At 59.3% G+C, this 24,257-nt stretch overlaps 2 protein-coding genes across 2 annotated transcripts; one reads left to right on the top strand and one right to left on the bottom strand.

Annotated features, from left to right (window-relative positions):
* Nucleotides 1-3,548: 3,548 nt before the first annotated feature.
* On the top strand, nucleotides 3,549-9,011 carry LOC129694516 (transmembrane protein 79-like). The gene is made up of 4 exons (XM_055631233.1): nucleotides 3,549-3,805; nucleotides 3,888-4,615; nucleotides 5,948-6,161; nucleotides 7,609-9,011. The coding sequence occupies exons 1-4, from the start codon at nucleotides 3,549-3,551 to the stop codon at nucleotides 7,811-7,813; spliced, it is 1,404 nt and encodes a 467-aa protein (XP_055487208.1). The 3' UTR covers nucleotides 7,814-9,011.
* Nucleotides 9,012-16,691: 7,680 nt separating this feature from the next.
* Nucleotides 16,692-23,042, bottom strand: glmp (glycosylated lysosomal membrane protein). The gene is made up of 6 exons (XM_055631234.1): nucleotides 22,895-23,042; nucleotides 20,041-20,304; nucleotides 19,270-19,467; nucleotides 18,501-18,728; nucleotides 17,425-17,710; nucleotides 16,692-16,935 (listed from the first exon to the last, which is right to left on the bottom strand). The coding sequence occupies exons 1-6, from the start codon at nucleotides 22,976-22,978 to the stop codon at nucleotides 16,778-16,780; spliced, it is 1,218 nt and encodes a 405-aa protein (XP_055487209.1). The 5' UTR covers nucleotides 22,979-23,042; the 3' UTR covers nucleotides 16,692-16,777.
* Nucleotides 23,043-24,257: the final 1,215 nt, after the last annotated feature.

Here is a 24,257-nt window from a genome sequence, read left to right on the forward strand (position 1 = left end):
GAAGGCAGGTACGGGATACTGAGTTGGATGATCAGCCATGATCATATTGAATGGCGGTGCAGGCTCGAAGGGCCGAATGGCCTACTCCTGCACCTAATTTCTATGTTTTCTAGTCCCTGCTTTCTACACTCCCCGCCCCTGCTAGCTCACTCCCTCCACTCCACTCCCCGCCAGAACCAGGGGTCACTGTTTAAGAATAATTAACAAGACATGATCACAATCGAGCCGTCCACAGTGTACAGATAGTGGATAAAGGGAATGACGTTTAGTGCAATACAAAGTCTAGTAAAATCCGATTAAAGATAGTCCAAGAGTCTCCAGTGAGGTGGATAGTAGTTCAGGACCGCTCTCTAGTTGGTGATAGGACCTGTTCAGCTGCCTGATAACAGCCGGGATGAAACTATCCCTGAATCTGGAGGTAGACAAAAATGCTGGAGAAACAGCGGGTGGGGCAGCATCTATGGAGCGAAGGAATAGGTGACGTTTCGGGTCGCTACCTCACCCGCTGAGTTTCTCCAGCATTTTTGTCTACCATCGATTTTTCCAGCAACTGCGGTTCTTTCTTCAACAACCTGTGCGTTTTCCCACTTCTGTGCCTCTTGCCTGCGTTGGAATGAACTGCAGATGCTGGTTTACACTGAAAAGACACAAAATGCTGGAGTAACTCAGAGGGACAGGCAACATCTCTGGAGAGAAGAATTGGGTGACGTGTAGGTTCGAGACCCTTCTCCCTGACTCTTGCCTGATGGGAGAAGAGGGATTGACCGGGGTGCGACTGGACTTTGATTACGAGATTGCGGGGACCTATTTCTTGGGATCGGTGAAGCCTCTGGAATTGCAAACATTCCAGGCCATCGTATAAACCTACAGAGAATTGACCACACAGGTCGGATTGACCAATGGACCTCGATCCCCCTCCCCCTGCCGTTGCCTTTAACCGCTCGCCCCACCCCTTTGACAAGGTGGATCATATTTCCAGCCGAACAGGTTTGTAAAGTGCAGGAAGTGAAGCGCACGAAAATACAGCGTAAGGAGTGTAACACTGTGTTTGTTGGGCCCTTCATCCCAACGCTTGGCTGACGGCTCCTGGAATCGAAACCCAAGCTCAGTCTAAGCCTCTAGACCTCAGCGAGACTGCCCGGAGAACTAAGGTAGGGTTAGGCGGACACAACATGCTGGGGTAACTCAGCGGGACAGGCAGTATCTCTGGTCGAAAGTTACCATCGACTTCCTGCGTCTAATTGGTTCCCAGGTGAACCCAGGCCACGCCTGCCATTGGCCCAGAACCACCTTGTTTATCATTTTTGCCCCGAGCTCACCCAATCAGAGCAGGGGTGGAGGGGTCAGGCATAAGAGATAGGCGCAGATTTTGACCATTCGGCCCATCAAGTCGACCCCGCCATTCAACCACCAATGAAAGGCTCAGAGTTTATTGTCACGTGTACCGAGGTACAGTGAAAAACTTTTGTTGCGTGCTATCCAGTCAATGTCAATGGATTGTTCCCGATGTTGGGGAAGTCCAGAACAAGGGGTCACAGTTTAAGGATAAGGGGGAAATCTTTTAGGACCGTGATGAGGAAAACATTTTTCACACAGAGAGTGGTAAATCTGTGGAATTCTCTGCCACAGAAGGTAGTTGAGGCCACAGTTCATTGGCTATATTTAAGAGGGAGTTAGATGTGGCCCTTGTGGCTAAATGGATCAGGGGGTATGGAGAGAAGGCAGGAACAGGATACTGAGTTGGATGATCAGCCATGATCATATTGAATGGCGGTGCAGGCTCGAAGGGCCGAATGGCCTACTCCTGCACCTATTTTCTATGGAGCGAAGGAAGGGTTCGACCCGAAACGTTGCCTATTTCCCTCGCTCCATAGATGCTGCCTTCCCGCTGAGTTACTCCATCACTCTGTGTAGTTTCTCGGCCCTGCCCTGCCCTACGTTGGAATGTAACTCGGGCCTGTCTCAGCCCGGGCGCTGCCGGCAGCAGCTTGCATCGTCTAGGACATTCACAGCGTCACTGCAGGCAGCCGGGGCCCTGCTTGAAACGCTGTCCCTTCCCGCCCCAGCCCCGAGGAGAGACCGGGATATGTCTGCAGTTGCCCGACACACGCAAACCATGACAGCTCGGTCGGTGCCAGACAGGCAGCAGCACAAATATGCTCAGCTAGCCGCCCCCTCCTCCCGTCCCCTCCCCTCACCCCTCCTACCCTACCCCTTACCACCCCTCACCACCCCTCTCCCCTCACCCCCTCCCTCCTCACCATCCCTCCTACTCTCCCCCCTTACCACCCCTCCCCTCCTACCCTCTCTCTCTCCCTCCCGTCCCCTCCCCTCACCCCTCCTACCCTCTCCCCTCACCACCCCTCCCCTCACCCCTCCTTCCCTCCCCATCACCACCTTCTCCCGCAAATAATTTAAGCATAGATAGCCGCCTCCACCCCTCTTCTACCCTGCCCTCTCCCCCCGCTGTCTTTCTCCCCGCCCTTACCCTAAACCACCCTCCCCTCATCTTTCTACCCCTCCCCATCCCTCCACACACCCTCAATGTGTCGCCTGCACCACAGGTTACGTTCAGTGTCCCTGGGGTCAATATCACCAGGGAGGGGGTTGGTATGGTCTGTCCCTGGGGGTGGGGAGAGGGTACGGTCTGTTCCCCTGGGGGTGAGGAGGGGTGAGGGTCTGTGTCCCGGGGGGTGGGGAGAGGACAGTGGGATCTGTTCCTCAGGGGGTGAGGAGGTTGGGGGGGTGTAAGGTCAAAATCACCAGGGGTTGGGAAACACTATACTGTCAGTGTCTGTGTACCCCCATCCCCTCCAGTGTGTCGTCTGTACCACAGGTTGCGTTTAGTGTCCGGGGGGTCAATATCACCAGGGAAGGGAGAGGGGGATGGGTCTGTCCCTGAGGGTGGGGTGAGGGAAGCGTGTGATCTGTTCCCCAGGGGGTGAGGAGGGGGGGGGGGGGGGTCTGTGTCCCAGAGGGTGGGATTTGTGTTCCTGGGGGTGGGGTGGGGTCAATATTCCCAGGGGGTGGGGGAGGGGGGAGAGTCTGTTCCCCAGGGGGGGGGGGAGGGGTCTGTGTCCCAGGGGTGGGATTTGTGTGCCTGGGAGTGGGGTCAATATTCCCAGGGGGGTGGGGAGAGGGTAGTGTGGGATCTGTTCCTCAGGGGGTGAGGGGAGGGTCTGTTCCCCTGGGGGAGGAGGGGGGGGGGTCTGTGTCCCAGGGAGTGGGGTGGGTCGGATCTGTGTCCCAGAGGGTGGGATTTGTGTTCCTGTGGGTGGGGTGGGGTCAATATTCCCCGGGGGTGAGAGAGGGAAGCGAGGGACCTGTTCCCCTTGGAGGGGGGGGTTGGGTGTAGGGTCTGTCCCCGGGGGTGGGGAGAGGGAAGCGAGGGACCTGTTCCCCTGGGGGTGAGGAGGGGGGTTGGGTGTAGGGTCTGTCCCTGGGGGTGGGGGTGAGGGGAGAGTCTGTTCCACAGGGGGTGGGAAACACTATGCTGTCAGTCCCCCACCCACCCTCTCCGCGCTCCGTCTCCACAGAAGCCGCCTGCCATGTCGGCCTTCCTGCCCCTTCTCCACACCGACTCCCAGGACGCGGCCGATGAGCTGGATGTTCTGAACGACGAGGCGTCGGATCCCGGGGCCAAGGAGCAGCCGCCGCCGCTGGAGGAGACGGGGAGCTCGCTGTTGCACAGTTCCGCCACGCTACTGTACCAGGAGGTCCGGCAGCGGCCCAGTTGTCTGGGGATGGAGTTGGAGATGACGGCGCTGCGGGCGGTGCAGGAGCCGGCAGTCGAGGAGAGCCTCGGGTCCAGCGGGGAGCGGGACGGGGGCGCTCCCTCACCCGAGAAAGGCGCTCCCTCACCCGAGAAAGGCGCTCCCTCACCCCAGAAAGGCGCTCCCTCACCCGAGAAAGGCGCTCCCTCACCCGAGAAAGGTGGGGGCAGGACGCTCCCTCACTCGAGAAAGGCGCTCCCTCACCCGAGAAAGGCGCTCCCTCTCTGGGGCTCCCTCACTCGAGAAAGGCGCTCCCTCACTCGAGAAAGGCGGTCCCTCGCTGGGGCAGGACGCTCCCTCACTCGAGAAAGGCGCTCCCTCACCCGAGAAAGACGCTCCCTCTCTGGGGCAGGACGCTCCCTCACTCGAGAAAGGCGCTCCCTCACCCCCGCGCCTCTGCGATCCCAGTGTCCATGTGCTCCCTGCGCCCGGCGACCCGCTTCTGGAGGACCGGAGGGGCGACGAGGAAGGAGATGGAGAGGAGGGGGAGTCGGTGTGGGAGGGGGAGGGGGAGGAGGGGGTGTCTGCCCACCCCGAGCTCCAACCCTGTCTCGGGGGCCACTGGCGCGACTCCCCGCCGCCCGGATCCAGGGACCGGGACCGGGACGAGGAGACGGGGTCGCGGGGCAGCGGCGAGGGTCGAGGCCGCTCGTGTTGTCGTTGCAGCCGCGAGAACCTGAAGGCGACGGCAGCTCTGGCCGCGGCCCTGCTCGTCTACCCCCTCTTCCTCTACGGCGCCTACGTCTTCCTGCCCTTCGATGTGCCCCTGATGCCCGACCTCAGTGCCCGTCTCGTCTACACCCTGAGGTGCAGCGTCTTCGCCACCGTGCCCGTCATTATGGGTGAGCGGCGGGGGGGGGGGGGGTGGAGGGGGAGGGAGAGGGGGGGGGAACTTGAGGGGAGGGAAGGAAGTAATGGGATAGGAGGGATTGTGAGGGGAGAGGAAGGTGTGTGGATGGAGGGTGGGATGGAATGGGAGAGGATGGACTGGGGGATGGGTTGAGGGGTTGGGAGGGAAGGGGAGGGTGGAGGAAGGGGGGGGGGGGGAGGGAGGGAGAGGGGGGGAACTTGAGGGGGAGGGGACGGAGATAAAATGGGATAGGAGGGGTTTTTTGTGTTTGGGGATGGGGGGAGAGGAGAGGGGATGGGTTGAGTTTGGGAGGGAAGGGTGGGGGAAGGGGGTGGGGGTGGGGGGCGGGGGAGCGTCTCCAAGCCCGGGCGCGGTGGTGGTGGGAGCTGCCGATGAACGAGGACAGAATGGGAGGAGAGACAGAGGAAGGCGTGGTCTCTGGGAGGCGTTGTCGAGCAGACAGATCTAGGAGCGGGTGGATAAGGTGGTCGAAAAGGCGTTTGGCACATTTGCCGACAACAGAGCATTGAGTATAGAAGTTGGCAGATAGTGAAGATGGTTGTGAACGATTGCAGCAGGATCTGGATCGATTGACCAGGTGGGCGGAGGAATGGTCGATGGAATTTAACACAGAGAAGTGTGAGGTGTTGCTTTTTGGGACATCGAACAAGGGCAGGAATTACACTGTGAATGGTAGACCTCTGGGTAGTGTTGTAGAGCAGAGGGATCTAGGAGTACAGGCGCATGGTTTCATGAAGTTGGAGTCGCAGGTCGATAAGGTGGTCAAAAAGGCTTTTGGCACATTGGCTTTCATCAGTCAGAGTATTGAGTATAGAAGGTGGGAGGTCATGCTGCAGTTGTATAAGACGTTGGTGAGACCCCATTTCGAATATTGTGTTCAATTCTGTGCACCATGTTATAGGAAATATATTGTCAAGCTATATATTGTCAGGTTCAGAGAAGATTTACGAGGAGGACTAGAGGGTATAAGCTATAGGGTAAGGTTGAGTAGGCTGGGTCTCTATTCCATGTAGCGCAGGAGGATGAGGGGAGATTTTATAGAAGTGTACAAAATCATGAGAGGAATAGATCGGGTAGATGCACAGTCTTTTGCCCAGTGTAGGGGAATCGAAGACCAGAGAACATAGGTTCAAGGTGAAGGGGGAGATATTTAATAGGAACCTGAGTGATAACGTTTTCACACCAAGGTTGGTGGGTGAATGGAACGAGCTGCCAGACCTACGGGCAATATCTTCACCGGGGTTGGGGGGGGGAGGGGGTGTGGATTAATTAACTCCGTCCTCTCTCTCCCCACTGCTGTCAGGGATCATCGTGTACGGCCTAGCGCGGCTCTGCTCCTCGTCGCTTGACCCGTTCGGCAAGAGGAAGGAGGAGGTGGAGATTCACCTGCGGTTCGTCACTGACTCCATTCACCTCTTTGTGCTGTTCCTCATCAACCTGCTGGTGGTCGCCACTTACCTGCCCCCTGAGCTCTTGAAACTGCTGCCGTTACTGACGGCCGGCTTCAGCCTGGCCAGGTGAGTTCACCCCCTCCCTCCTTATCCCCCCCTCCTCCCCCCCCCCACACAACCCCCACACAACCCCCACCCCCCCCCCCACACAACCCCAGCCCCCCCCCCACACACAACCCCCCCACACAACCCCCCACCCACCACTGGTTTCAGACTGGCCCAGTGAGTCTACCCCCTCTTCCTCCTTATCCCCCCCTCCTCCCCCCCCCCACAACCCCCCCCCCCACCAACCCCACAGTGTACCCCCACACACAACCCCCCCCACCCACTGGCTTCAGCCTGGCCCGGTGAGTTCCCCATACCCCCTCCCTCCTTATCCCCCCCACACACAACCCCCTCACACACAACCCCCCCCCTATCTTATTCTTCCCTCCCCCCCCCACACAGATTCCAGTGATCCCACATTCCCCCCCCCACCTCCGGCTCTCAGGTGGCTGGGCCAGGTCTCCCCCCACCCCCCCCCTCCTTCCCCTCGCCTCCCCCCCACCTCCCCCCCCCCCCCCCCCCCCACATTCAGTGTGTGTAACACCCCTCCCCCCACCCATAACCACCACACACCCCTCTCCCTCCATCACCTTCTTCCAGGCCCCCCCCCCCCATAGTCACCTCGCCCCTATCCCCTCCTCCCCTTTCACACTCCTCCACCCTCTCCCCTTCTCCTCCCCTCCCCTCCTCTCCCCTCCCTCCCCCCCCCTCCTCTCCCCCCCTCCCCTCCTGTCCCCCTCCCTCCCTCTCTTCACCTCCCCTCCCTCTTCTGGCGCCTCCTCCTCCCTTCTCACCCCTCCTCCCCTCCCACATTCCTCCCTCTCCCTCCCCTCTCCTCCCGTCTTACCCCTCTCCCCTCTCACCCCCCTCCTTCCCCTCTCCCCCCCCCCCCCTGGGGGCCCCCTCACTCTCACCCCACCATCTCCCTCATGTGCTGTGAACCCGGGTTGGGGGGGGGGGTGGGTGGGGGGGGTGTGTGAATGGACGGGGTAGAGGTGTCCTCACCTTGGGTCTGACGGCTGTAACTCTCATTACAGGCTGATCTACTGGGTGTGGGGGGGGGGGGGGGTGAAGGGGAGAGGGAGTGTGTGAATGCACGGGGTAGAGGGGTCTTCACCTTGGGCCTGACGGCTGTAACTCTCATTACAGGCCTGATCTACTGGGGGGGAGGGGGGGGGTTGTGTGGGGGGGTTTTTGTGTGGGTGGGTGGGGGAGGGGGGGTTGTGTGGGTGGGGGGGGGGGGGTGGGGGGGGAGGGGGGGAGGGGTTGGGGGGGGGGTGGGGGAGGGGGGGCAGGGGTGTTAGGGTGGGTTGTTTTGGGGGGGGTGGTCGGTTGGGTGGGGGGGGGTGGGGAGGGGGGTTTTCAGGGTGGGTGGGGGGTGGGGGGGGGGGGTTGAGGGAGGGGTGTGAATGCACGGGGTAGAGGGGGGTCTTCACCTTGGGCCTGACGGCAGTAACTCTCATTACAGGCTGATCTACTGGGTGACATTCGCCATCAGCAGCACATTCCGGGGATTCGGTTATGGCCTCTCCTTCTTCCCGATCCTCGGCCTCCTGGTGTGTAACCTCAGCTACATGTTCGTGCTGGCTCCCGATCAAATGTTCGCCACGGGGACCGGAGACTGGGAGGAAGAGACGGAGGCAGCGGCCCCACGTCAGCGATTCTGGGGATGAACCGCTGCCTGACCCGGTATAACTGCCCATCCAGTTTATCAACGTATATGAAGGAACTGCAGATGCTGCTTTACACCGAGCATAGACACAAAATGCTGGAGTAACTCAGGGGGGCAGGCGGCATCTCTAGAGAGGAGTGGGTGACGTTACTGGTCGAGACCCTTCTCCATCTACCTCGGGCATCTTACACCCCAGCGCTATGAATATTGACTTCTCTAATTTCAAGTAATCCTTGCGAATCCTCTCTCTCCATCTCTCCCCCATCTCCAACCAGTAAATGTTACCTTTTATGCCTCGTGGTCTATTCCAATAATCTATTCTAAGATAGACACAAAATGCTGGAGTATCTCAGCGGGACTGGCAGCATCTTTGGAGGAAGGAATTGGTGACGTTTTTGGGTGGGGCCCTTTGCCTGAAGAAGGGTCTCGACCAGAGACGTCACCCATTCCTTCTCTCCAGAGATGCTGCCTGTCCCGTTACTCCAGCATTTTTGTGTCTAACTTCGGTTTAAACCAACATCTGCAGTTACATCCCACACTATTACCTACTATACATTTTCCTTGAACTACATCCCCTTTGATCTCTCGTTTGCACACCTTGCCCTTTCATGTCTCTATGCCTCACTCTCCCCTGACTCTCAGTCTGAAGAAGGGTCTCGACCAGAGACGTCACCCATTCAAGTTCAAGTGAGTTTATTGTCATGTGTCCCTGTATAGGACAATGAAATTCTTGCTTTGCTTCAGCACAACAGAACATAGTAGGGATTAACTACAAAATAGATCAGTGTGTCCATATACCATAATATAAATATATACACACATGAATAAATAAACTGATCAAGTGCAAATAACAGATAATGGGTTATTAATAATCAGAGTTTTGTCCGCGCCAGGTTTAATAGCCTGATGGCTGTGGGGAAGTAGATATTCCTGAACCTGCTTGTCCCTCCAGAGATGCTGCCCGTCCCGCTGAGGTACTCCAGCATTTTGTGGGTAATGATTGGGAATGAGCAGCCATGATCACATTGAATGGTGGTGCTGGCTAAAAGGGCCGAATGGCCTCCTGCATCTATTGTCTATCTTTACATAGTTATTTTTGTGTTATTGCTTTTATGGACTCGTTAATCTGAGGCAAGTAAGAATGTAATTGCCTCATTGTGGATAAATATGATAATAAAACGCTGTGACTTTAATCTTGAGCTCTCTGTCCTGATGTCAAGGTTTTTAGCTTTCATCTCTGAACGTTCTAGTTCAGTTTATTGTCACGTGTAGCGAGGTACAGTGAAAAGCTTTTGTTGCTGGCTATCGATGGAGTCGATGGAAGGGGAGTTGGATTGGATTGTGTGATGTTTAGTTTAGTTTAGTTTAGAGATACAGCGCTGAAACAGACTGGCACATTAACACTAGGGACATTTTTTTCTACATTTACCAAACGAATTAATCTACATACATAAACGTCTATGGAGTGTGGGAGGAAACCAAAGATCTCGGAGAAAATCCACGGGGAGAACGTGTAAACTCCGTACAGACAGCGCCCGTAGTCGGGATCGAACCCGCGTCTCCGGCGCTGCATTCACTGTAAGGCAGAAACTCTATCGCTGCGCCACCGTGCGGCTGGGCTGGGGAGACTCAGATCTCATTATAATCACGTGGGGGTCAATGTAAGACCCCCCACCCTGAGGAAACTGTCTGAGGGTAGATAGACGGCAACTGTCCCCCTCCCACAGCGCGGCGCTCCCTCACTCCCGCCCCTCCCACAGCGCGGCGCTCCCTCACTCGCCGCCCCTCCCACAGCGCGGCGCTCCCTCACTCCAACCCCCCCCCCTCCCACAGCGCGGCGCTCCCTCACTCCCGCCCCTCCCACAGCGCGGCGCTCCCTCACTCCCCGCCCCTCTCCCACCTCCCACAGCGCGGCGCTCCCTCCACTCCCGCCCCTCCCACAGCGCGGCGCTCCCTCACTCCCCGCCCCTCCCACAGCGCGGCGCTCCCTCACTTGCGGCACTCTCCCTCCCACAGCGCGGCGCTCCCCCTCCCCGCCCCCCCTCGATCCCACAGCGCGGCGCTCCCTCCTCACTCCTCCCTCCCACAGCGCGGCGCTCCCTCACCGCCACGCCTCCACAGCGCGGCGCTCCCTCACTCCCCACAGCGCGGCGCTCCCTCACTCACGCGCCCCTCCCTCCTCCCGCCCGGGAGTTGTCAGGGCCGTGAGCCGGGAAGTTAGTGTCGGTAAATCCGTGAGCGCCGGGCAGCGCCAAAACGGGGGCGGGGAACAGCAACTCTCCCCGCCCGGAGGAAGCGAGCGAGGGAGGGAGGGAGGGAGCGAACGAGGGAGGGGGAGAAGGAGGGAGGGAGCGAGGGGGAGAGGCGAGAGGAGGAAGGACTGGTCTCCGCGGGGCTGGCGGACCGATGGCAGCTACGGAGCGGATGCCCGAGCGCCGCAGGCAGTGCATGTTCCGCCTCGAACTTCCAAAACTGCCCGTTCCGCAAACTAGCGCGGAAAGTCCGGGGCAACAACGTTTATGGTGAGGACTCGGCCCGGGACAGGTCGGGACAGGTCGGGTCGGGAGAGGGTGGGGAGGGGAATGGTAAGGGGGGGGGGGGGCGGGAGACGGTCGGGTGGGTCCGTGGCCCCGGGGGTCGGGCGGTGGGTCCGTGGCCCCGGGGGTCGGGCTGGGCTCTGTCCTTGACGACCCACCGTCAGACCCGCAACAAACGCGGCCCGGTTTTGCGGAAGTTTGTCCCGCTGTGACGTGGCCAACCCGGCCTGTTGACAAAACATGCAGGTGAAACTCAGCGGTTGATGCAGCTTCTGTGGAGCCAAGGAAATAGGCGACGTTGCGGGGCCGGTGACGGAGCAGCAGCCGGTCCCTGGGCAGTTTTCCTGCACACCTCCTCTCCCCCCCCCCCCCACCTTCAGAGCGAGTCGAGGGGGGGGGGGGGGGTGAGGTTTGGGAGTTTGTTTTGCCCCCCCCCCCAGGGCCTCTGTGCAGAGCTGTGACCCCCTCCCCTCCGTTTAAAAACCCGCCCCCCCTAGAGCTGAGCGGGGGATCCGTGAACTACCCCCCCTCCCCCTCCCCCCCAACCCTCACCCCCCCCCTCCCTCACCCCCCTCCACCTCACACACTCACCCTCCCCTCTCCCCCTCCCTCCCTCCCCTCTCTCACCCCACCCCCACTCCTCCCAATCCGTCCTCCCCTCACCCCCCCCTCCTCCCCCCCCACCCTTCCTACCTCCCCCACTCTCCCTACTCCCCTACCTCACCCCCCCACCCCCCTCCCTCCCTCACCCCCCCCCCCACTATCCCCAATCCTCCTCCCCTCACCCCCCCTACCCTCACCCCCACTCTCCCTACCCCATCCTCCCCCCCCCCCCCCCCCCTCCCTCCCTCACCCCCCTCCCGCCCCTCCCACAGCGCGGCGCTCCCTCACTCCCGCCCCCCCCACAGCGCGGCGCTCCCTCACTCCCACAGCGCGGCGCTCCCTCACCGCCACGCCTCCCACAGCGCGGCGCTCCCTCACTCCCACAGCGCGGCGCTCCCTCACTCCCGCCCGGGAGTTGTCAGGCCGTGAGCGGGAAGTTAGTGTCGGTAAATCCGTGAGCTCCGGGCAGCGCCAAAACGGGGGCGGGGAACAGCAACTCTCCCCGCCCGGAGGAAGCGAGCGAGGGAGGGAGGGAGGGAGGGAGGGAGCGAACGGGGGGGGGGGAGAAGGAGGGAGGGAGCGAGGGGGGAGAGGCGAGAGGAGGAAGGACTGGTCTCCGCGGGGCTGGCGGACCGATGGCAGCTACGGAGCGGATGCCCGAGCGCCGCAGGCAGTGCATGTTCCGCCTCGACTTCCAAAACTGCCCGTTCCGCAAACTAGCGCGGAAAGTCCGGGGCAACAACGTCTATGGTGAGGACTCGGCCCGGGACAGGTCGGGACAGGTCGGGTCGGGAGAGGTGGGGAGGGGAATGGGAAGGGGGGGGGGGGCGGGAGACGGGCGGTGGGTCCGTGGCCCCGGGGGTCGGGCGGTGGGTCCGTGGCCCCGGGGGTCGGGCTGGGCTCTGTCCTTGACGACTCACCGTCAGACCCGCAACAAACGCGGCCCGGTTTGCGGAAGTTTGTCCCGCTGTGACGTGGCCAAACCCGGCCTGTTGACAAAACATGCAGGTGAAACTCAGCGGTTGATGCAGCTTCTGTGGAGCCAAGGAAATAGGCGACGTTGCGGGGCCGGTGACGGAGCAGCAGCCGGTCCCGGGGCAGTTTCCTGCACCACCTCTCCCCCCCCCCCACCTTCAGAGCGAGTCGAGGGGGGGGGGGGGGTGAGGTTTGGGAGTTTGTTTGCCCCCCCCCCCAGGGGCCCTCTGTGCAGAGCTGTGACCCCCTCCCCTCCGTTAAACCCGCCCCCCCTAGAGCTGAGCGGGGGATCCGTGAACTACCCCCCCTCCCATCTCCCCCAACCCTCACCCCCCCCCTCCCTCACCCCCCTCCTCCACCTCACACACTCACCTTCCTTCCCCCTCCCCCCCCACCCTCCCTCTCTCACCCCACCCCCACTCTCCCAATCCGTCCTCCCCTCACCCCCCTTCCTCACCTCCCCCCCACCCTTCCCTACCTCACCCTACCTACCTCACCCCACTCTCCCTACCTCAACCCCCCACCCCCCCTCCCTCACCCCCCCCCCCACTATCCCAATCCATCCTCCCCTCACCCCCCTACCTCACCCCCACACTCTCCCTACCTCACCCCCCCACCCCCCCCCTCCCTCACCCACCCCCCCCCCCCACTCTCCCAATCCATCCTCCCCTCAACCCCCCCCCCCCCCTCCCGGGGAGGCTCCGGCCATGTCCTCGAGTCTGACCACTTCTCTCCCGCCATTGCAGACGTGCCGACGGTGCCCGCGGGGAGTGTGTCTGACCGGTGGAGCCCCTTCAACACGGTCTCCGGGACTTTCCCGCCACCCGAGGCGCTTTCTCCCGCCCACCCTTTCCCGTCGCTGCCGCCGCAGCCGCTGCCACTCGGCCCACAGACCGGCGGCTTCCCCGTCCACCGGGCCCACGTGGAACTCAACCGGGCGCCGAGTGACTCGAGTGTGGGTGAGTTTACAGATGTAATGCTGACAGATTTAAGGCCACATTTAGAGTTCCGGGCACCATGTTATAGGGAAGATGTTGTCAATCGGTTCAGAGGAGATTCACGAATAAGTGACGTTTCGGATCGAAATCCTTCTTCAGACTGACGGTGACGTTTCGAACATTATCTGCATGGTGTCAGATTAGGAGAAGGGGAGATGCAACAAGACCTTGTACACCAGTCACTGAAAGTAAACATGCAGGTATAGCAGGCAGTGAAGAAAGCTAATGGCATGTTGGCCTTCATTGCGAGGACTTGAGTTTTGGATCAAGGAGGTCCTACTGCAGTTGTACAGGGCCCTGGTGAGACCGCACCTGCAGTATTGTGTGCAGTTTTGGTCTCCTAATTTGAGGAAGGACATTCTTGCTATTGAGGGAGCCCAGCGTAGGTTCACCAGGTTAATTCCCGGGATGGCGGGACTGTCATATGCTGAGAGAATGGAGCGGCTGGGCTTGCATTCACTGGAATTTAGAAGGATGAGAGGCTATCTTATAGAAACATATAAAATTCTTCAAGGATTGAACAGGCTAGAGGCAGCAAAAATGTTCCCGATGTTGGGGGAGTCCAGAAACAGGGGTCACAGTTTAAGAATAAGGGGTCGGCCATTTAGAACTGAGATGAGGAAAAACTTCTTCACCCAGAGAGTTGTGAATCTGTGGAATTCTCTGCCACAGAAGGCAGTGGAGGCCGATTCACTGGATGTTTTCAAGAGAGAGTTATATTTAGCTCTTTGGGCTAAAGGAATCAAGGGATATGGGGAAAAAACAGGAACGGAGTACTGATTTTAGAAGATCAGCCATGATCATATTGAATGGCGGTGTTGGCCCGAAGGGCCGAACGGCCTGCTCCTGCGCCTATTTAACTTTCTATCTTTCCCTCTGAACTCCATTATCCTGCCTTCTCCCCATATCCCCCGACACCCATACTAGTTAAGAATCTGTCCAGCATTTTGTGTCTAACTTCGATTTAAACCACTGCAGTTCTTCCCGACACATACTAATCAAGAATCTGTTAAAGTCAGTTTTTAAAATAACAATTATCGTGGCATCCACAGCCGTCTGTAGCAATGAATTCCACAGATTCACCACCCTCTGGCTAAAGAAATTCAAGCAGCGAGTCGTACAGCATGGAAACAGGCCCTTCGGCCCAACTTGTCTACACCGACCAACGTGCCCCACCTACACTAGTTCCACCTGCCCGCGTTTGGCCCATTTTCCTTCAAACCTATCCTATCCATGTACCTGTCTAACTGTTTCTTAAACGTTGGGATAGTCCCAGCCTCAACTACCTCCTCCGGCAGCTCGTTCCATACACCCACCACCCTCTGTGTGGAAAAAAAGGTACCCCTGAGATTCATATTAAATCTTTCTCCCTTCACCTTAAACCTATGACCTCTGATCCTCGGTTCCCCAACTCTGGGCAAGAGACTCTGTGCGTCTACCCGTTCTATTCCTCTCATGATTTTATACACCTCTATAAGATCACCCCTCATCCTCCTGCGCTCCATGGAATAGAGACCCAGCCCTGTTCAACCTCTCCCTGTAACTCACACCCTCTAGTCCCGGTAATATCCTCGTAAATCTTCTCTGCGCCCTTTCTAGTTTGACAACATATCTCAGCCGACGCGGTGCCCAGAATGGGAGACAATTCTCTAAACGTTGACGTGTTTTTTAGCCAGAGGCGAATCGTTCCTATTGAGGGAGGGGGTCGGTGGAGGTGGAGAGGGGGGGGGTGGAGAGGGGGGGGGGAGGAGAGTGGGAGGGGGTGGGGGTGGAGAGGGGGGGGGGGGGTGGGTGGTGGGGGGGGGGGGGGGGGGGCTAAATCTCCAGCGGCTGCGACCCGTTGCAGTGATTCCCGGAGTGGATCTGATCCGATCGTAAACAAAACCCAGCTGCTGACGGTCCACGTGACAATAACAAACTAATCCCGGGAGGGGCAAACGGAGAAAAAACACCGGGACATTCCGGTAAAATAGTGACGGGGGTTGTCAAGACTCCACAGTTCCGCGGTGGGAAGGGGGGAGGGGAGTGGGGGTAGAGAGGGTGTGGGAGAGAAGGGGGGGGGAGTGGGGGGTAGAGAGGGTGGGGAGAGAAGGGGGGCGGTGCAAGGGGGGGGGGGTCAGTGTGAAGGGCCACAGTCTCCCTCCCTCTGACGCCCTCTCCCTCTCTCCCGCTGCAGACATGGAGGTGGATCCGGAGACCGGGGAACGCGCCTGACTCCGTTTCCCAGCGTCGCTCAGGTGAGTCTGTTCCCCCCTCCTCCCACTATCCCCTTTCCCCTCGCTACTCCCCCCCCTCTCCCCCCCCCCCCCTCCCCCCCCCTCCGTCCCTCTCCGCCCCTCCCTGCTCCTCCACCTCTCTCCCCCTCCTCCCCCAGGGATCCCCCCCAGCAGGGACCAGGAATCCCCACCCACTCTTCCAGGAATGCCCCCCCCCCTGACGGTGCCCCCCCTCTCCCTCCCCCACCCCACCCACCCATGGCGGTGCCCCCCCCCTCTCCCCCCCCCCCCCCCCCCCCCCTCCCCCGCAACCCTCCCCCCTCCCCCCCCACCCCCCCCCCCCCCCCCCCCCCCCCCCTGACGGTGCCCCCCCTCTCCCTCCCCCCCCCACCCATGGCGGTGCCCCCCCCCTCCCCCCCCCTCTCCCTCCCCCCCACCCCACCCATGGCGGTGCCCCCCCCCCACCCCACCCAAGGCGGTGCTCTTCCCCCCCCCCCACAGTTGACATCTCTCCACTGTTTCTCCAGAGATGTTCCCGGACCCGCTGAGTTAATCCCGCGCTTTGTGTTTTATTTTAGTGAACCCGCATCGATACTTCCCGGTCTCCACAGCGACTTCCTCCCAACAGGTGGAAACTGCGCAGGTGCGTTGTCCAGGTGACGCTGCCCCCACGGGCCGGATCGGCCGGAGGCCGAACTGACCAGTGACTGGGATCCGACTGTGCCGGGAAGGGAGGGGGGGAGTGAGAGGGGGGGGGGAGGGAGGGAGGGGGGAGTGAGAGGGGAAGGGGGGCAGTGAGAGGGGGGGAGGGTGGGGGGAGGTGGGGAGTGGGGGCAGTGAGAGAGGGGGAGAGTGGGAGGGGGGCAGTGAGAGAGGGAGGGTGAGTGAGGGGGAGGGGGGAGAGGAGGCAATTTTGAGAGGGAAGGTGTAGAGGAGGGCGGGGGCAGTTTTGAGAGGGGGGAGGGAGTGGAGAGAGAGGGCAGTGAGAGAGGGAGGGGGGCAGTGAGAGAGGGAGGGGGGCAGTGTGGGGGAGGGAGGGGGCAGTGGGGGAGGGGGTGAGGGAGGGAGGGAGAGGAGGAGGGAGGGGGGAAGAGGAGGCAGTGAGGAGGGAGGGGGGCAGTGGGGGAGGGGGATAGGGAGGGCGAGAGGGATAGGGGGAGTGAAGGGAGGGGAGGGGGGGGGGGGGAGCGGAAGCGGCCGGTGACCGCGCTCGCAGGCCACGGCGCCTGGGGGGGCAACAGCGAGGACCGCGAGAGGCGCCTCTATTCGCGGAGAGTTTTTTTTTATTGTAAAACAGGAGTTTGTACAGAGACTCTGAAACTGGAATAAAGTTTTGTGCTTTGGTTGGTTCCCGCGGTCCGAGCTGCTGTTTCTCGCGGGTCCCGCGTTGTTGGACCCTTCTCCGCTCGGACACGACGCCGACTGGCCGGACAACCCCCGGCATCGGGGACAGTGGGGGGGGGGGGGGGGGGGGGGGATGGAGGGGGAGCCCTTGGTGGTCGTTGCATCTGCGACAGTCGGGGCGGGGGTTATGGGGGGGGGCGGGGGGGGGGGGGGCGGGGAGGGTGGTGTCTGAATCACCGGGGTCCGTTTCCAGCATAGACCGGAGGTCAGGCAGCGGCAACGGCGGCGGCCGCTAGTTGATGGGCCGGTAGCCGGTGAGATCTCGCCGCCGGCGGACAATGTTGACGACCAGACATCCCACCAACAGCCCGAGCGCCGGTAACCCGAGCCCCACCGCCATCAACCCCCCGCCACAACCAGCACCGAGAACCAGTCCCGTGGCGGCTCCCCCTGGTCCCGATCAGCCGCCGACCTGCGGTGCGGGGGGGAGAAACAGCGGGTGACGTGGATCCGCCGGCAGAAGCCCCGCTCCCTCAATCCCCCCCAACCACCCATCCCCCCCCCCCACCCCTCTCTCCCCACCAACCCCTCTTTCCCCCCCCCACCCCCCCCCTACTCCCCCCCCTTCCCCTCCCCACCTCTCTTCCCCCCCCACCCCTTCTCCCCCCCCAACCCCTCTCCCCCCCCCAACCCCTCTTCCCCCCCCACCCCCACTCTCCCTCACCCCTCTCTACCTCCATCTTTCTTCTTCCCCACCCCACCCCTCTCTCCCTCCCGCGCCGTCGCACCCCGGAAAAGCCGGCACATTCCCACCCCCCCTCCCCCCCCCCCCAACTTTCGCCTCTGCCCATCCCCTCTCTCTGGTCCCTACCCCCCGACCACCTGTCTCCGCTCCACCCCCCCCCACTCCCCGAGTCCCCCCCCCCTCCACTCACCAGCTGAGGTAGAGGTGCTCTCTGTACAGCCTCTGTCCCGGGCTGCCGAAGGACACGTTGAGCGCGGCGAGGCGGGCGGTGCGGGGCCCGGGTTCGGTGCCGATGAAGGCGAAGGCGATGCTGGCGACGGGGAGACGCTGCCGGGATTCGCGGGGGCCGCAGCGCCGAGTTGTGGGTCTGCATGGAGTCGCTGCGGCGCGGTCGTCGGGCGCCATAAGCCACGGGTTTCCACTGAAGGAAACTGGAGACGCGACTGGCGTTGTCTCGGAACGATAGCAGCTCTCTGATACCTGGGGGGGGGGGGGGGTAGATCCTTCAGTGAGGTCCCCATCACCCCCCCCCCCCTCCCCTCACCACCCCCTCCTCCATCACACCACCACCCCCCCCTCCATCATCTCACCCCCCCCCTCCATCACCCCCAATCATCACAACAACACCTATCACCCCCCCCTCCATTCACCCCCCCCTCCATCACCCCCCTCCATCATCTCACCCCCCCTCCATCACCCCCCCCATCCATCACGTTCCCCCCTCCATCACCCCCCCCCCCCCTCCATCACCCCCCCCCCACTCTCACTACCCCCTCCATCATCTCACCCCCCTCCATCACCCCCCTCCATCACCCCCCTCCATCACCCCCCCCATTTCCCCCTCCATCACCCCCCCCTCCATCACACCCCCCAACCCCCATCACGTTATCCCCCCTCCATCACTCCCCCTCCTACCCCCTCTCATCGCCAGCAGCTACTGGGGGAGGGGGCGGAGCAGATCCTTCAGTGAGATCAAAGGGCGGGAGGTGGCGCCGGGGGTTGGGAGGGAGATGAAGGGGGCAGTGGGCGGGGAGAGCTGGATAGGGGGAGGGGGAGTGTGTGGGAGGAGGGGGAATGAGTGGGAGGGAGGTGCGAGGAGGGGAGGATGAGGGGAGGGGGGAGGAGAGGGGAAGGGGAGGGGAGGGGGGGAGGAGGGGGAGGGGGGAGGGGGAGGGGGAGGGGGAAGGTGAGAGGGGGGGTGGGAGGTGGGTGGAGAGAAGGTGAGAGGGGGAGGGGGTGGGAGGTGAGAGGGGGGGAAGGCGGGCGGTACCTTGAAGACGCACCCCGGGCGTGTGTATCTCTCATCGTCGATGGCGGAGCGGACACGCAGCCGCCGCTCGCTGCCCGCTCCCTCCAACACCAGCAGCTCCAGACCGAAGCGGGAGAAGTTACCCCGCGGCCGCAGCCCCTCGATGCTGAACTCCAGCTTGGAGCAGTTGGCCGAGTGGAGGAGACGAGGCAGCTCCGGGTCCCGGCCCGATCCCTCGAACGCCGCGATCTGACAGCGACAGAAACCTGGGTCATCACGGGGAGAGACGGCCTCTAAACGGCCTCGACCCCCGTCCCGTCACCCCCACCTCCTGACCGGGGGTCAGTCACAAAGTGTAGCCCTCTCTACCCCGTCCCGTCACCCCCCCCCCCCCCCCACCCGGGGGGTCAATCACAAAGTGTAGCCCTCTCTACCCCGTCCCATCGACCCTGATCCCACTGAGAATCAAACGTCATAGGTTCACGGTGAAGGGGAAAGGATTTAATTGGAATCTGAGGGGTAACTTTTCCACACAGAGGGTGGTGGGTGAATGGAACGAGCTGCCAGAGGCGCTGGTTGAGGCTGGGACTGTCCCAACGTTTAAGTAACATGTGGATTGTTAGGGCAGGTTTGGAGGGATATGGACCGCAGTCAGGTGGGACATGTAGATGGGGCATGTCGGCTAGGGTGGGCAAGTTGGGCCGAAGGGCCTGTTTCCACGCTGTATCACTCTGTGACTGATCCTGACTGCGGCTGCTGCCTGTTTCAAGACCCCCCTCACCCCCCTTACCCTGAAGGTGACGCTGGCGTTGGCGAAGAGCGGCGCGGACACGTTGCGGCCACGTAGTTGGGCGGTCAGCGCGTTGTGGTCCAAGGTGGCGTTAGCATCGTCCCACGTGAAGTCCTGCAGCAGGTAGGGCGGGTAGAAACTGTCCGGCGGCGCCCGCGACAGGTCGGCCGTGTCATTCACATCATCATATTCCCAGAGCTGGGGGAGCGAGAGAGAGAACGGAGTCGCTACAGACACATTGACTCTTCCCCCTCCCCGGGGGCTCAGCCTATCCTGCCTCCCCCCGTTCCCTGATCTCCCCACTCCTTGTTTCCCAGCCTCTCTTACCCTCCCCCAATTTCCCCGGATACCAGTCCCCCCATTCTCTGAACCGCCCCCCCCCCCCCCCACCAAGCTCCCCCGCCGCCCCCATTCCCCGGCCCCTCCCGTCCCCACGCTCATACGGTCAGATGGGATAGGAGCAGATTTAGGCCATTCGCCCCATCGAGTCTACGGCCATTCATTCATGGCTGATCTATCTCCCTCCTAACCCTCCTAACCCCATTCTCCTGCCCTCTCCTCGTCGTCCCCCCCAATTTCACCCTTCCCCCACCCTCCCCCCCCACCCACCCCCCTTCCCTAATTCTCCCCCATACCCTTCCCCCCACCCACCCACTCCCCCCATTCTCCCCCCCGCCCACCCCCTCCCCCCCACTCCCCCCCTTTCTCCCCCCCCCCCCCCCCCCCCCCCCCGCCCACCCCCTTCCCCACCTCCCCCCCCCCATCCCTTACCCGGGAGAAGACGATGGCGGTGGAGTAGCGCACGGCGGCGGCGGGTTCGATACGCAGGGCCCCGCTGGGATGGGGCAGCTGCAGGCTGGTCCAGTTGATGTATAGGGATGTATTGGGGCTGTTGGTGTGGACAAGTAGCACGGTGGGGGCACCGAGCGAACTCCACACATAGTGGATGGTGTCGGCGCGGCCCACGGCCCGGACGTGGAGCACGTTGGGGGCGGCGGCCGAACTGTTCCTTCCTGGGTTGTACTCGAACGTCACCTGTCAGCGGATGTTCATCAGTTCATTAGTGATAGGAGCAGAATTAGACCATTCGGCCCATCCAGTCTACTCCCCATGGCTGATCTATTTTTCCGGATCGCCTTTCTAAAATGGAAATTCTTCATCATCACAAATTTCTAAAAGAACGCCTTAAAATCTGAGGTTTTAATTCTCTGGTCCAGAAGACTCTCTCACTAGGTGGAAACATGTAGCTCTTAGGGCCCATGAATCAACTCTATTCAGGCCTGGGGTACTGATTTTCTGTAGCCATTTCATATTGAGGTTGGTCCATCAAGGGCCAAATTATCTCTGCATCTATTTTGCCATTGATTCTAAAATAAATTCTCATCATACATTTGAACGTCCTTAAATCTGAGGTTTAAACATCTCACTTACTAGTGCTCACATTCTCCACATCCACTCTGCTATGTATTTCATTACAGCCATTTTATCTCTGGGCCGATTATATATCCCGACCTAAACAACCCACGTCAGATTACTTATCCCATTCTACACATTTTAATCTATATGGGATAGTCCCAGACTCAACTACCTCCTCTGGCAGCTTGTTCCACACACCAACCTGTGTGAAAACTTTACCCCTCAGGTTGGTATTAAATATTTTCCCCTTCACCTTAACCATATAACCATATAATAATTACAGCACGGAAACAGGCCATCTCGACCCTTCTAGTCCGTGCCGAACACATAATCTCCCCTAGTCCCATATACCTGCGCTCAGACCATAACCCTCCATTCCCTTCCCATCCATATAACTATCCAATTTATTTTTAAACCTATGTCCTCTGGTCTATTTTTGGTAGAGTCCAGCATCTGCAGTTTGTTCCTGCACATTCTGTCTACATTGACATCCAAATCACAAACAGATCCATCCCTGCAGAACACCACTGGTCACTGAGTATTGACCTCCCACTATAGCCCTCAGCTTCATTCAGTCAGGCAGTCTCGTGATGGGGAGGGTGGACTGTGGTCACATTAGGAGGGGGAGGGGGTCAGTACTGACCACAGAGTCTCAACGTGATCTCACCCGCCAGTGTGAGTCAGCAGTCACATCTTTCCGGATAAAACTTCCTCATTTTGGACACATACCACAAGTGTCACAAATCACATGTTGAATGCGATTAGTGTAAAACTGGCATAATGGCCAGCATGGACATTGTGGGCCAAAGAGTCTGCTCCTGTGGTGTTGGGTTCTAGGACATTATCGCTGGATGATAAGTCGAGGGCAACGCTGACCAGACATGGGGTAACACCTGTCCCTATATCTCATCCCACGACTCTGTCCAAGGACCCTGTCAGTCTTCTCAGGTGAGGCAGAGGTTCACTTCACCTCCTCCAACCTGATCTACTGTATCCGTTGTTCCAGGTGTGGACTCCTGTATATCGACGAGACCAAGCGCAGGCTTGGTGATCGTTTTGCTGAACCCTCCACTCAATCCGCCTAAACCTGTTTCAACTCCCCCTCCCATTCCCACACTGACCTTTCTGTCCTGGGCCTCCTCCACTGTCAGTGAGACCCAACACAAATTGGAGAAACAGCACCTAATTTTTCGCTTGGGCAGCTTCCATCCCAGCGGTATGAACATTGACTTCTCTAATCCTTGCTTTCCCTCTCTCTCCATCCCTCCCTCATCTTAATTCTCCAACTAGTTTCACTGACCTCCTGATTAAATATTACTGATCTTAAGCCTCATTGTCACCTTCCCACAGCTAATAATGAACCATTCGACATTGCCTTGGTCACCGTCTCCTTTGATATGTATTTTCACATATTACCCTTCCTTATCTCTATGACTCCCTTTCCCCTGAGTCTCAGTCTGAAGAAGGGTCTCGACCCGAAACATCATCCATTCCTTCTCTCCAGGGATGCTGCCTGACCCACTGAGTTAGTCCAGCTTTTTGTGTCTAACTCTCCACTAACTCTGTCAAGTGGCAGAGAATAAGGGGGCGGCCATTTCGGAATGAGATGAGGAAAGTCTTTTTCACCCAGAGAGTTGTGAATCTGTGGAATTCTCTGCCACAGAAGGCACTGGATGTTTTCAAGTTATATTTAGCTCTTAGAGCTAACGGAATCAAGGGATATAGGGAGAAAGCAGGAACGGGGTACTGATTTGGATGATCAGCCATGAACACATTGAATGGTGGTGCTGGCTCGAAGGGCCGAATGGCCTACTCCTGGACCTATTATCCACGTTTCTATGACCAGTGACTCACTCTCGTATCCCCCAGACTGAATAATCAGATAACAATCAGATTATCAGCACATCCATTGAATACAAGCTCAGACCTGTTGTAACAAGAGTTGCAGGCGGGGACGAGGGAAGTGCCGTCAGAGCCAGGGTACTCACCAGCCCCGGGAATAGGACAAGGCGGTTGACATACAGCCCAGGAACCACCGAACCGACAGGTTACATCTACACAAACTTCCCCCTGATCTGAAGAAGGGCCTCGACCTGAAACATCACCCATTCCTTCTCTCCGGAGATGCTGCCTGTCCCCTTCTGCTCGGGCGAAGGGTTTGTTAACACCCTCGCCAGCCCGTACCCCCCGCCAGCCCGTACCCCGTTACCTGTCTGCGGTACGAGTCGTGTGGCCGCACCAAGCCGGGGATCAATGCAATTAAACAACACATCAGCATTGTAACAGGCGCCATGTCTGCTACATTTCCACCATCAGCTGACTTCCGCCTTTCCTTTGCACCGCCCCTTTGGGCTGAGCTCTTAAAGGGACCGGCTCGGGGTCATCTTTGTATCTGCAACATGCTCTGAATGTAGCGAGAGGAACAAAAGAAGCCGCTTCACGGGGTCTCATGGGCAGCACAGACAAGGCAGACTTCAGAACCCTTTTACCCAAAGATAGACACAAAAAGCTGGAGTAACTCAGCGGGTCAGGAAGCATCTCTGGCGAGAAGGAATGGGTCACGTATCGGGTCGAGACCCTTCATCAGACCGTTTTCCCCAAGGGGTGTAAATATCCAATGTCCAGACTCGAGGGCATCGCTGAAAGAGGAAAGTTTAATGGAGGTGGGTCTTGGAGGGGAGGATGGTTCTCAAACTGCGGGGCATCCAGGACAATACAGCTCACCCCCTCCATGACACACTGGCCGACCTCAGCACCAGACTGGTTCCAATATGCAGCACAGAACGCCACAGGCGATCCTTCTTCCCTGAGGCTATCATTTTGTGTCTTTTTTTGGTAAACCAGCACCTGTAGTTTTCTGTTTCTACTGTGAATCTTGGAATGGGACATCAGTTTTCAGAGTCTATTGTTTGAACGATGTGGCAGTGTACCTGGGCCTCAGTATTGGAGATGCTGCCCTCTGAGACGGCAAGTCATGTTATCCACTCCATCTGCATTTCTTAGATTTCCAGATATCAAAACAAGAACATTTTTTTCAACCACTGATTAATTCAAGATATTTGAGCTTTGGTCATTTGCCAGTCCTTGCCCTTTGTCCTGCCATTGTTACTTGTCCTTGCCTCAACGTTCACAAGGCCACCTCGTTCATTCTTTGCTCATTTACCCCACAAAATTAGTTTATTGTTGTTCTGTGCCAGTCCTTTCTTCAGCATTTGTGGGTGTTCATAGATTAACTGACCTTGGTAAAATTATCCCATGTGTGTCGGATAGTGCTAGTGTATGGGTGACCACGGACTTGGTGCGCTGAGGGGCCTGTTTCTGTGCAGTATCGTGCAGTTACAAACCCTGCCACTCACCAACACACTAATTCCCACGTATTGTGAATGTTTGCCTTGCTTGCTCGAGAACAAAATAATTAAGTTTAAGCAGACTGTTACAATGCAGATTAAAAGGATGCTTTAAAAACCCACCAGGAAGGTGGGATCAGTCAGTCTGAAGGTTTGTAAAGCAGCAGAATGGCTGAATGGCCTGCTTGTGCAGTGTGGGTGGCAGTAGTGAATGGCCTGCTTGTG

The sequence above is a fragment of the Leucoraja erinacea genome, unplaced genomic scaffold, assembly GCF_028641065.1.
Source record: "Leucoraja erinacea ecotype New England unplaced genomic scaffold, Leri_hhj_1 Leri_69S, whole genome shotgun sequence".
Classification (NCBI taxonomy): domain Eukaryota; kingdom Metazoa; phylum Chordata; class Chondrichthyes; order Rajiformes; family Rajidae; genus Leucoraja; species Leucoraja erinaceus.

Coding starts and splice junctions, on each gene's coding strand:
- glmp (XM_055631234.1), bottom strand. CDS start 22,978: ATGGCGCCTGTTACAATGCTGATGTGTTGTTTAATTGCATTGATCCCC. Junction 20,305..22,894: donor ACGACTCGTACCGCAGACAG/GTAACGGGGTAC, acceptor ATCCGCTGACAG/GTGACGTTCGAGTACAACCC. Junction 16,936..17,424: donor CAGAGAGCACCTCTACCTCA/GCTGGTGAGTGG, acceptor GATCGGGACCAG/GGGGAGCCGCCACGGGACTG.
- LOC129694516 (XM_055631233.1), top strand. CDS start 3,549: ATGTCGGCCTTCCTGCCCCTTCTCCACACCGACTCCCAGGACGCGGCC. Junction 3,806..3,887: donor GCAGTCGAGGAGAGCCTCGG/GTCCAGCGGGGA, acceptor CCCTCACCCCAG/AAAGGCGCTCCCTCACCCGA. Junction 4,616..5,947: donor CACCGTGCCCGTCATTATGG/GTGAGCGGCGGG, acceptor CACTGCTGTCAG/GGATCATCGTGTACGGCCTA.